Below are 13,059 nucleotides of genomic sequence, written 5' to 3' on the forward strand. Positions count from 1 at the left end.
CATTTACAATATTCTTTATTTTTTTTATTTTTTTTCCCCAAAGCCCCAGTAGATAGCTGTATGTCATAGCTGCACATCCTTCCAGCTGCTGTATGTGGGACGCGGCCTCAGCATGGCCGGAGAAGCGCTGTGTCGGTGCGCGCCCGGATCCAAACCCGGGGCCGCCAGTAGCGGAGCTCGCGCACCTAACCACCAAGCCACGGGGCCGGCCCTGCAATATTCTGAATATGATGTGAACATAGAACATTAATGCTGGAAAGTGCCAGATAAGAGGTACAGGATTACAGAAAACTTGTAACACTGCTTGGGAGTGATTTAGGATGCTCATAAAAGTGACTCATAAAAGGTGTAGAGATAATGGCTAATTTCTTTGAAAAGTATAGCACTGCTGTGACTAATAAACCTAGCAGCACAATTGATAAAGAGCTGAAAAGAAAAGATCTATCTATATTTGTGGTGATGACTGGTTATATAAAAGTAATTCTTTTAACTATTTTAATAAAATTTTAATTGATATACAACATTCATTTATAAAAAGGCACACATTACAAGTGCACAGCTTGCTGAATTTTCACAAACTCAACACAACATATAATCAGTGCCCAGGTCAAGAAAATAGAACATTATTAGCACCCATAATTCCCTGGGGCCTCTATGATTACCCAAAGATGACCACAATTCTGAATTCTGTCTCCACATATTAGTTATGTCTGTTTTTTTAACTTCATTCAAAAGAAATGACACAGTATTGTAATTTTTTTTATATCTTTTGTATCTCTGTCTTAATTTCTATAGAGTTATGTCTTGATATCTAGTAGTTTAAGTCTTCCAGCTTTGTTTTTATTCTTCAAGATCTTTCAAGATTTCCAGAGAAATTCTAGAATCATCTTGTATGTGTGCATACTCTTCTGGTCCTTTAATTGTTATTATATTGACTCGAAGGATAGATCTGGGAGAATTCTCTTTTTAACAAATTTGAGTCTTACACTCAATGAATACAGTTTTTATTTACTTTTCTTTAGCTCTAAATTCTTATTTTGATCTCCATTTCTTTAGGTCATCCTTAATTTTTTGCAGCAGTGCATTATTGTTTTATGTGTAAAGATCATAGCATCTTTCATCAGATTTATTCCTAGATATTTGATAGTATTGCAAATGGTGTTATTTAAAAAAGTTAATTTCTATTTATACATAGAATTAAACTGGATTTTCACATATTGAATTGGTAATGTGGAGCATCCTTGTCTTGTTTCCAATCTTAGTGGGCAAAACTTTCAATACTTCAGTATTAATATGCTTGCTGAATATTATTTTATTATTCTTTATCAGATTATGGAAAGTTCCTCCTATTCCTAGTTTTTATGAATTCTTTTGTTAAACATGAATGGGTATTGAGTTTTGTTAAATGATCTTCTTGTATGTAGTGAGATGATCATATGAATTTTCTTCTATATTCTGTAAATGTGGTGAATTACTATTAAAGTTTTAAAGGCTAAACTATCCTTGAAATCATGAAATAAACTCAATTTTGTCATATATTACCATCTCTATGTATGCTAGATTTGATTTGCTAATGTCTTGATTAGGATTTTCACATTTCTGTTTATGAAAGAATTTGGCTTATAATTTTCCCTGTTTATAATGTCTTTGTCAGGTTTTGGTATTTAAGTTGCGTCGGCTTCATAGAACAAGTTAGAGAGTATTTCCTCTTTTTCTATTTTCTGGAAGAGTTCATATACGAGTGGTGTTATTTCTTCTTTAAATGTTTGGAAGAATTCACTGATGAAGCCATCTGAGCCCTGAGATTTCTTTGTGGGAAGGGTTTAATTACCAGTTAAATTTATTACACATTTTTATGTACATACAGCTCTATCAGATTTTCTATTCCTTCATGTATCAGTTTTGGTAAATGGCCTTTTTCTTACAAAATTATTCTTTAAAGTGTACTTGTCCCTAAACTAGGATTATCTTGGAGCAAATTCAAACAAGTCATGATATAATATCTCACCATCTGAAGGATCAGAATTCTTTGTTTCTGTTAGTGCTTTGTTTACTTCCAAAGCATCAGGAAATGTATGCTTCTTGACAAACAGAAAAATAATTTCTTCACTTTCCGTTCTACTTGTCTCATTCTCTCCAATGGGCTTGTAAATATATCCTCTCCCATGGTGTACTTTCCCTTTTCTATTGTACAGTCTTGGTGTGCTTGGCTTATTGTTCCATTATCGTTTCCCCCATACACGTGTATAAAATGGATACACAATGAGTGGTGCTTAGTTGATTTTGTTACCAAGTACAAAGTAACCAAAGTACAAGGACTTCTTTCTTATTTCCTCTGGGTAGTGCAGAGAATTTCCCAGAATTCAAGGAGGGACTGAAACATACTTTGTAGTTGTATTGTACTCTCTCTCCCTCTTTTAGTTTCAATTTTTGACTATCGTGATACAAACAATATTTTCAAATCCTCCTTTGGGTTTTGTGACTGCAGAAAACACTGGCTGATAAACTGAGAAAGAATATATTTAACTCTATATTTGGAGTGCTTGATAAAAATAGGAGAAAGAAAATCTATTTTGGGTTGGATGTTTATAAGGAGAAATGTTTCACAAAAAGTGTGTCCTATTTGGAACTTATTGTCTCACATAAACATTTTTCATTTTACAAATGAATTCAGTAGAAGATTCCTTTAAATAGCAGCTTCCTGAGTTTATTATAGATTGTTAGCTATTTAATAAAGATAATGAAGAAAAGGAAAGCTGGGAAACAAAGATTACCAATCATTGAAAGTCATTAGGAAATGAATGAACAGTAATCTGAAATTATAATGTAACTCAGTAGATGAAGATGGTTCAATTTGAAAATCTGATTTTATATCACAAACGTGTATTGTCTACAGGGAGGCAAGTTCTGAGCCACACAGTCCTAACGCCCCATCACTGTCCCCTTTGCAAATAAATATCTGAAGGGATTTAACCAAACAAGATCATGAAATAGGTGACCAGATCTGCAAAATGATCAAAGAGACCAATGCAGAGAGATTTATCTGGACATAAAATATTGAATTTTGAAGAGATATCATTCCCAGAACAGAAAAGTTGCTCTCATGGGGTCCAATAACTCAATAATGACAGGACTGAGAAAGTACATTGCAAATTATCATGGAGAATAAAATATTCAAGACACTGCATCATGAAGACCCGCATATTCTGGTCTTCACATCACAAGAAACAAAAGCAATTCATAGATATGGCAATATTTATTTAAAAATATTTTACTATTAATATTCTAATTATTTACTGCTAATATTCTAATTTTTTTCCAAAGAGCATGTTCAAAATTAGACTTACATAATAAATTAATTAGAATAAAGAAACAATAGCATTTTTTATTGCCTTTGTTTATCCAGAAAACATAAAATAAGAGTTGCTTTATGGTAATTAAATAGCTAAATATTCTGCATATGAAAAACAAATGCATTTATTTTCTATACATAGTGGCTCTTTGTAAAAAAAAGAAAATGTACAGTTAGACTTGAGATTAATTGCTTTGATAAAATTATGTGGAGTTTTCAGTTTCAAATTTGGTCTTTGTTTTTAGATGGTAGTTAGAAGTTAGCTAGATAATGGATTTCCAACCTCATTAGCCAATGCTCGAATATCCTTAGGAATGAGTTCGTTACCTCAGAGATGAATAATGAGTGATATCCTTAGTCAATTCAATTGTTTTTAAGAGTAACTCACAAGATTCAAAATGGACTAAGATGATTTCACTTTTATCTTTTCTTCCCTCTCCCACTCTTGGATGGGGTTTCTTTAGCAGATGCAAACACTAGCCTTTGGAAATGTTTCTTTCTATGTGTTCATTAGGCTTGTCCTAAATACAGTAAACTTGTAGAACACAAACTACAAGAAAGTGCAAATAACCAGATGGCTTTGTGGTACCCTATCCTCCCACCTCTCACAGTGACATCCCATCCCTTCATGGGTCACCATTTAAACAGCCTTCTGAATTGTCCAAGAAAGGTTAAATTATGTGCAATATAGTTTTAGTATTAAGTGTATTTTATGGCATTATCTCCTTGAAAATTGGTATTTATGGCAAGTTTCTATTAATTAGCCTATGTGATTAGCAAGAATATCCACCATATGTTTTACTACATGGAATTTTTTTTAAACCACAATTTATTTTTAAGTATTTAACCTTTGCTTTTTCATACCTTGACACTGAGCAGGAACTGAATGTATTATTCAGTTGAAATATCATTTACTGTTTAATCCTAGAATTTTGAAATCTCTGTCTACATGCAGAAATACCGTCTCAAAGGAAGGAAGCAGCAATAAATCAGAAGGAAGATAGGAAAGGGAAGATACTTACTAGAATCTGCCCTTGCTTGCAGTTCTCTCGCTTGATTGAGGAGGTTCTCGCTTTCGTCTTTATGGTAAATGATCTGAGTATCAATCCCGCTCACAGCCTACAAAGTGATTGGGTGGAGAGAGTAAGAACGACAGCACAAGGACTTTTTGTGGTTTTAGGATTTCAGTGACACAGTTTACCTGCTAAACACCAAGCAAAATTCATACAGCTGCATTTTCATAGCTCAAAATTAAGGTCAGATGTGAACATCAGACAACAATGTCCTTGGCACTGTCAAGATAAATGTTTTTTGAGGAAAATTCAGTGAATCAAGAATAGTGCCTGGCCAAGGCCCTGCCAAAGTGCTTGTCATGGAGAGGCCACTCAATAAATAATTTTTGAGATGAAAAAATTTGAATATATGCATAAAGCATCTTCGCTATCACTAGGACTAGTCTTAAATATGTTTTATTCAGGGACTGTGGCTTAAAGAAGCTGTCAAGGAACTGGCATTTGCTGACTGGAGTATGGCACATCTTGAAGAACTTGCACTACTGAAACCTTCATAATATAAATAAAATGGTCTTTTCTAGGTTCTCTTGCCCTTTCTGCCATTTATATTAGACAGGAAGCTCAAGAGACGATTTTGAAAACAGAAATTTCATAAGCTGGGAAAAGGTAACGTATAAATGAACTTTAAAATAAGTGAATACTCACATCATAAATTCGGTCGGTGATGTTCAAAGCCAGTTCTGCCGTTTCATTGGCTTCACTAACATAATTGGCAATCTTTTCATAGACGTTTGAAGCGTCCAAGGCCTTCTGTACCAGCCCATTTGTATCTGAACTGTGCAAATTCCTGTTAATGAACAAACTTGTCATCATTTCTCCTTCTTATCTCTTTGAGAAATGGGGCCACTTTTAGAGCTTGATTTTAATACTCCTGAGACAACAGAGACTTCCTTTCTGTTGTTCAGTCACCTGGCTTTTCTGAGCTGCCCTTCCTACGGGCGCATCTTCTTTGCATTCCTCTGACTTTGCTGCCCCCAAGACTTCACCCCATTTTGGCTCCTTGGCAGCTGCCTGCCTGGCAGTAGCCACAGAAAAGGGGATGATGATTTAAAAATAGCCCTCTGCACCTCTTCAAGCAGGAGTTTGTTTATGCAGTGGCAGTGAGGCAGAGGAATGAACCCACACTTGTCTACACCTACTATTTACCCAAATCTGCGTTGTTATTCCCTTTCCATGGAGGAAACCAAGACTCCCAGAGAGGATGCAGAACCTCAGCATGGTGTTAAGTATTAGTTGGTTTCACTCTATTCAACCTTATTTTCCTCATTTTATACAACAGATTATATTTTTCTTTAAGAAAAGGAATAACATGTACTGAGCATCTATGTGTAGCTACTGGGCAGCCCCGTCCCATATATTATGTCCTTAATTTTTACCACACCCATGGCGTAGACATCGTTATTCCCTTTTCATAAAAGAAACTGAGGCTCAGAGAGGGGGTGCATAGCTTGCCCAGGGCACACATTATTAAGGTCTGTCTGATCACTGAGGCCTAGCTGCCTTCCTTAAGCGCACAACCCACTCGCGCCCAACCCCACCACTGCCCTGTACAACATGTTCTCTGCCTTTAATCCTTTCTGGCCTCTATAAGGTTCACCTAACATTTATTGAGTGCCCATCATGCAGTGGCCACTCACATAGGGGCTAACAGTAACTGCCTCATGTGAGGTACAACAGGGATAAAATATGTTGAATGCTTGGCATCATGCCTGGCATACAGTAATCACCACAGTCTATTATTATACCTAAACTATTTCCTGAACTGGAATTTCAAACTGTGTGTGCAGCCACACAATAATTCACATTATTGACAAATACTTTTTCGTCTATAATATAAACTCCACCTTCCCCTTCCGCAGCTCATCCTAAATCCTTTGTCTTAATTTTATTCAGTCTTAAATCCACCAGTTCCACATGTTTTTCTCAGTTCCAAACATTGCTGCCTAGTATCATTTAAGTCATGCATAACTTCTAGAAGTTTCTCTGTGACCCAGTATACAACATTGCAGAACCCATGCTGGCTCATCACTTCAAACCTCCCTGACCTATTGAGCTCAGTCAATTGTTTCTCAGCCTCCTCTATCCAGTTTCAGTCTCTGAATGCACTCTTAGGCTCTGAGCGACTTCCTCTGTATTTCCTTGGCTACTTCCTTCTCTTTTGTCCAATCTATCATCATTCTGGCTCCTCTGCAGCAGGGCTGTCTTATTCCGTAGGCACAGTAGGGGCCCACAAAGGTGTTTTCGTTTCATTTTTTTTTAAATCAGAAGAAAGAAATGAGGATAATGACAATAATTACATTAGTCTTTATATCAATGCAGTCATAAAACGTAATTTTTGATTTTTTTTATAGAGGAATGGGCCCACTGAGGCAAAAGTGCCTGAGGCTCATGAAAGTCATAACGTAGCCCTGCTCTGCAGAGGTAATTCTAATCCAAATACTTGCTGTTTGTTCCTCCCCACAACCCCTTGTTCTTAGAAAAGGCTCAGAAAGTACATCTGAGGAAATTTTAATAGAAAGGGATAAGAGGAATAAAACGTTACAAATATTTATTAGTATTTTTAATTTTGCTGGCTAGAGTGGTAAGATGATGCACCAAAGAGCTCGAAACAAGGTGTTTATTACTTTGTTTTTATTACTGGGCACAAAACAGGTATCACATCAATATACAAAATAAAAATGTACTTTTGAAATGGAAGCTTCTTGATGAATTATATTTATCTCTGTTTGAGGGACAACATGCAAATCATTGGGTATACCATTTGGATGTTGAAGAATATTCACATGTTGAAGGGAAGTCATCTATAAATGTAGATGTTTCCCTGAATATGTTTAGTCAGAAATACCCTAAACACAAAAGGGGCTTCAAGGTGATTGATAGTCTGATCATGTGTCATGCAAAGCATGGAGTAATTTGCTGAGAATCATGCTAGGACACTGTTTCATGCAGAGTGGCATTTAGAAAAGGTATGTATTGGGATCCCAATCAATGGGACATGGTTACTAAAATGACAGAAGAACAATGAAGACAGCCACAGGACAGATCTCAAAAACAATATTCAACCAGTACAGTATATTATCAAAACCAATATTTTATCCAAGATCCATTTTATTGATTTTATCAAAACACATTTCTTGGGAGTATGACACTGAGATGGATATTACCCCATCTCACACATCAAGATCTTATGTGACATCTATTTGTCTCTCTCTCCCCCCCCCCCCTCAATTCTCAGGAGATTTGGAAGGATTTGAAAATTTTGGCTATCAGGAATAAAAAGGTGATTTAAGTTTTGAACAGAAGTTAATATTGTTTCTTATTTTATTCATGACCTTTACTGATCCTTGTTTCTAATTGCCAGATTTGTAGACTTTCTCTATAATTATCTCATTATTTACCTATTATTTCAGGATCATGAATTCAATTCCAATCTTTCAGTACATTTCAGTTAACACTAATTGAGTGCCCAAGGGGTGTGTGACTCTCTTCTAGATGCTGCGAGGAAAATTGTCAATTGATTTTCTCTTAACGGGTGTTGAAATCAAATGGTTCTTGCTGAGCACTGTGGAGTGTCTAGATAGAGAATTTACCAGAAGTCACTTGTGTTGCCGACTTCCAACCAGCTTTATTTAGGACACTTGGGTGTGGAGAGCTAACACTGTTGATGAAATAAATGGGTGCTGATGATTGATTTAGACTTGTATCCGGGTCGATTTGTTTGATAATATTTTGTGCAGCAGTTACTCCCCTAAACAAAATGCATTAGGTCATCCTATTAATAATTGTGGAACAGAACTCCCTCACCCCTAACACAAGTTTCTAATCTGAAAGATTTTTTTAAAATCAAAAAACTGTCTCCCCAAAGAAATAAGTAATGATTGGCTCTGACCAACCAACAAACAAATCAACAAACAAGCAAACCCTACCCTCAAACCAACCTGCTAACATTCTATCCCCATTACTCTGGCCTGCAAAATTAAGTAAAAATAAGTTATTCAGCCTATGTAGATATTTGCATTTCTAAAACCAGGCTATTACCTGCTCAATTCATCAGCCTCTTGTTGAAGGTTCTGTGCATGGTCAACAGCTTCTTGGACTAAATCATGACTGAGGTTACTTAAGTTGGATAGTTTTCCTTGTAGTTCATTTTTGGCTCCATCTATTTCGGCATAAATCCCTGATGCATTCTAAGGAAATATTTCAAAAAATGATTTGAATTTAGAGGCACTTAAGATATTTGTCCCAGGGAGCACCAGAAGATAGTCTCTATTCTTCCTTATTATGAAGTTCAGTAAATTCAGGCCAGGTCTACATGCGTCTAAAATATTATAAGTAGATATTTGTCTGTTTCTCTTGCAGCTTCAGCTCCCTCTCTCCTGATTGCTCTCCTAGCTTTCAGCCATGCTCTGCCATCTCCCATCTGAAGAGAAAATGAAACTAAACTAAACAAAAACCCTCCATTATCCACGTCTCCCTAGTCCCTCTACTCTTCTAGTCCCTTCATAGCAAAATATCTCCAAAAAAAGGTGTTTATGCATCTGTCTCTATTTAAGCACTTTTTAATTCACCATTTTGAGCAATTCCAGTCTGCTTTTTACCTCACGACCCCACCAAAGCAGAAGCTCGCTTAATGGCATCTAAGTAACTAAATCTAATGGGCGTGATTCAGTTCTCATCTTATCTGACTTCTCAGCCGCATTTCATGTGGTCGACTCCTCTCTCTCTGAAACTCACCTTGTGACATGACCTCTCTTGGCTTTCAGTCCAACCATAGACCTATGGTCTTGGCTAGAGATCACGCAACTGTGCAGATAGATGCGGCTGCTGTAAACCTATAACCTCCAGCCTTGGCTGGGCCCTCAACGCTGAAAGTGAATTTGCTCTCTCAGTCCTCAAATAGTGATTCTAAACATTGTCACCATTCACAAACCAAATAATAATTCCTTCCCCCACCTTCATCTGATTCTAAACAGGTCAGTTTATTTTCTTTTTTATTTAGAAGTCACAAACCCAACTGTTGAGGGGAACACTTTTTCCACACTGCTGATGTTCCCTCCCTTTGAAGGGAGCTCGATTAGCGAAACCCCAGACCTCTCTGCCTTTTCCTCACTCTGTCCCTGAGAAGGGAAGTGGTTTATTTGATTGGCACATTTTAGGGGAATAACTATACGGGCTCTGCTCAACTCCACCCTTCTGCCTCTTGGGAGAAACTGCCAGCAGAAAGCCTGAGTTTTCTGGTGTTCCTCCATAACGAAAGCTGTCCTGGGCGGAACCCCCATGTGAACCCTGCAGTGTTGCCTGGCTGGGTGGGCAGATCGGCCTAATTCTGGGATGGAGTATCAGCAACCCCACTTGGCTAAGAGACCTGAAGCCACAGTCTCAATTTAGCTGCAGCAGAAATAAAGGTGATATTCTTGGCCTTCACATTAGCTATTTCATTTATTTTTAAACTTGTTTAGAACTCGCGTGCTGGAAAGGGGTGCTACTTATTGGTAGCCCCTCAGAGACTCCAACACCAAAAAAAAGGAGTTTCCCCAACTTTTTGCTACCATCCCCCAGCCCTCCGCCCCAAACCCTATACATACACTGATTTATAGCTACATCCATACATACATTTTCCTCATATTTTCAGAAGAAGTGTTCCTTTCCTGTATAAGGCATGCTCCCCTATTTTCTCAGTGGCCCTGATTTCTGTTCTTGCTTCCTAGCTACTGGCTCTTCTCAGATATAAACATGTCCAAGTTTCTCCTATTCACAAGCAAACAAGCAAAACCTATTCTGTGACTCTAGCTTCCTTCCAGCTTCTTGTCTTGTGTTGATGCAGTGCACTCCACAGAAGTGGTTCTTGGCAAGGTCCCCAGTGTCAGAAGCCATATTGCCAGATCCATTCTACATTTCCCGTCTTTATTTCCCAGATCTATCTCTGGTTTGTGACAGGGTTGGTCACTGTCTTGGCCTTAAAACTCTCTCTTTTCCTAGCTTTTGTGATGCTACTTACTCCTGGGGTCCTATTTCAATGGTCAGGCAGAAGCCTTAAAAGCTGGTGATCTCCAGGGCTCGTCTCAGCATTTCCTTTCTGAATGATCGAACCCCTCTTTCTGAGCCCAGTCTTTTAGTCTTCCAATCCACTGTCTACCATCCAGCAGGAATGGTGATCTTTCAATTAAGCAAACCTGATCATGTTATTTCCCTTCTCAAAATCAGCCAATTGCATTGCAAGAACAAATCCAATTACCTAGCTGGGTTCATCAACTGACCCTTCCTCTCTCGCCAATCTCATCATTTCTTACCCCTCCCCACCCCATTATATCCCATAGGCCAACCCTGACTAACCGATGTTTTTTAATGCTCCGTAATTTTTTATGGCTCCTGTGTCTTTTCACATAATATTTTCTCTGTCTGGAATAACTTTCCTTTCTTTTCTATCTGATCCACCTGCAAAAGTTCTACTCATCCTTCCAAATTCAGCTCAAATATCACTTTCTTTATGAAGCCATCTCTAATCTCTCCAGGGTGAGTTCAGGGTTGCCACATATTTCTATTATCCATATACTACACTACTATAATCATTTTACACTATTATTCCACCCACCAGCTTACATAATCTTAGAAGGCAGAAACTGTGTTTAATTTATTTTTGTATTCCCAGAATGTAGCACAGGTCCTAGCATATGGATTTATTTTTATGGAGACAGTATTAAGCCTCTTCTCATTTGGTCGGTTATCTGGGGAACAATACTTTGAAAAAAATTGTATTTCATTGTATAAGCAGAAAAAACACTACAGACATTCCACTTTACTCATTAATTCATTCAATAACTATGCACTTTGTGCCCACTATATGCCAGGCACCCTTTTAGAAGAGAAGATATGTAGCTATGAACACAGTCTCTGCTCTCAAGGAATTTACAGTCTAGTGGGAAGATACAGATAATAAACAAGTGATCAAATAAATGAACAAGCTGATTTCCAGGAGTAAAAGGTATTTTAAATAAAATACAATAGGTGGGACGGGTTGGAGCGTGATTGAGGGTAAGAGCCCCACTTGATGGAATGTTCACAAGGACACCAGCCATTTGAAGTTCTGAGGACAGCAGGTGCAAAGGGCCTGAGGCAAGAAAAAGTATGGCGCACTTGAAAACCAGAGAGGAATTGGAGTGTAATAGAGAGGAGTGGGCTGGAGCAGAGTCACTTAGGGCCTCAGAGGCTGTGGTAAAATGAGCTTATTTCTTACTTTAAATGTCACCGGAAGTTTTATGTGGGAGAAATAATGTGATCTGATCATGTTCTTAGGAGATTGTTCTGCTACTGCATAGAGAATGAGTCTTGAGGGGCAAGGGTGGACGCAAATGGATCAGCAGGAGGCTCTTGTGGCAGTCCACGCTGGAGACGAGGTGGCCCGGACTAAGGAGCAGCAGCAGAGAAGAGAAATCAAGTGAGAAATCAGGATTCATTTCAGAGCTAGGGCCAGCAGGTCTTGCTGAGATGGGAACGAGGAGAAAGGAGATATCAAGAATGACTCCAGAGTTCTGATCTGAGCAATTGGATTGTGCCACTTACGGAGATGGGGGAAACTAGGGAAGGTGGTTTGATTCAGAATATGTTACCCTTACTGTGACTATTACACATCTAAGTGGTAGATGAAATTGTGATTGTGCTGTATACCACACACAGTTCTTACTTGAAAACATCACGTAAGCATTTGGATATGAGTGTGGAACTTGGTGGAGGTATCGGAGCCAGAGGTGTACGCTTTGGAATCATCCACATAATTGTTCTTGAAAGTCATGGGATTCAAGGGGATCAACTAGGAAGAGAGTATAAGCAGAAAAGATGGCCCAGGACTGAGCCCTGAGCTCATTATCCAGAGTAGCAATAGACTGGCCCAGTGCCAAGTATGGCCCAAGAACTGTTTTTATATAGCTCCCAGCTGAAAACATTTTTTACATTTTTTTTTTTTTTTTTTTTGTGAGGAGATCAGCCCTGTGCTAACATCCGCCAATCCTCCTCCTTTTTTTTTTTTTTTTTCGTTTTTTTTTTTTTTGCCGAGGAAGACGGCCCTGGGCTAACATCCGTGCCCATCCTCCTCCACTTTATATGGGTCGCCGCCACTGCATGGCTCGCCAAAGCAGTGCGTTGGTGCGCGCCCGGGATCCGAACCAGCGAACCCCGGGCCGCCGCAGCGGAGCACGCGCACCCAACCGCTTGCACCACCGGGCCAGCCCCTACATTTTTAAAGAGTTATAAAAAACTAAAAACAAACAAAAAACAAAAAATAAAGGAAAATAAGGAAGAGCAGTTGTATGTGGCCCGCAGAGCCTAAAATATTTAGCACATAGAGGATGTGCAGATGTGAAGCTGGCAAAAGAGGCTGGGAAGAAATGGCCAGTGAGGTGTCGGGGAGAACCAGGTGAGAGGGGTATAGAAGCAGCCAGGATGGAAGCTCTGAGTGTTTACACTAGGAGGGAAGGTTAATTAGCAGTGAGACTGAGAAAGCTGAGGCGAGAGAAACAACCAATGTTTGGGCTATGTTGAGTTTGCTGGCGACCTGGACAAGAACAGTCTTGGTGGAGGGGCATGGAATCCCATTCGGAGTGGGTTGCGTACAGTGGACAGTGTGGGGCTGGGAAGCGG

At 38.7% G+C, this 13,059-nt stretch overlaps 1 protein-coding gene across 1 annotated transcript in view; it reads right to left on the reverse strand.

Moving 5' to 3' along the window:
• LAMA4 (laminin subunit alpha 4) overlaps positions 1-13,059 on the reverse strand; it is a 134,973-nt gene that overhangs the window by 38,485 nt on the left and 83,429 nt on the right. Inside the window, exons 13-15 of the mRNA XM_004422231.3 lie at positions 8,464-8,612; positions 5,071-5,212; positions 4,375-4,471 (exon numbers count right to left, since the gene is read on the reverse strand). Of these exons, the coding sequence (XP_004422288.2) occupies positions 4,375-4,471; positions 5,071-5,212; positions 8,464-8,612 (388 nt within the window). The remainder of the gene's footprint in view (positions 1-4,374; positions 4,472-5,070; positions 5,213-8,463; positions 8,613-13,059) is intronic.

The sequence above is a fragment of the Ceratotherium simum genome, chromosome 19 (genome assembly GCF_057802395.1).
Source record: "Ceratotherium simum simum isolate JZ-2026a chromosome 19, ASM5780239v1, whole genome shotgun sequence".
NCBI classification, from domain to species: domain Eukaryota; kingdom Metazoa; phylum Chordata; class Mammalia; order Perissodactyla; family Rhinocerotidae; genus Ceratotherium; species Ceratotherium simum.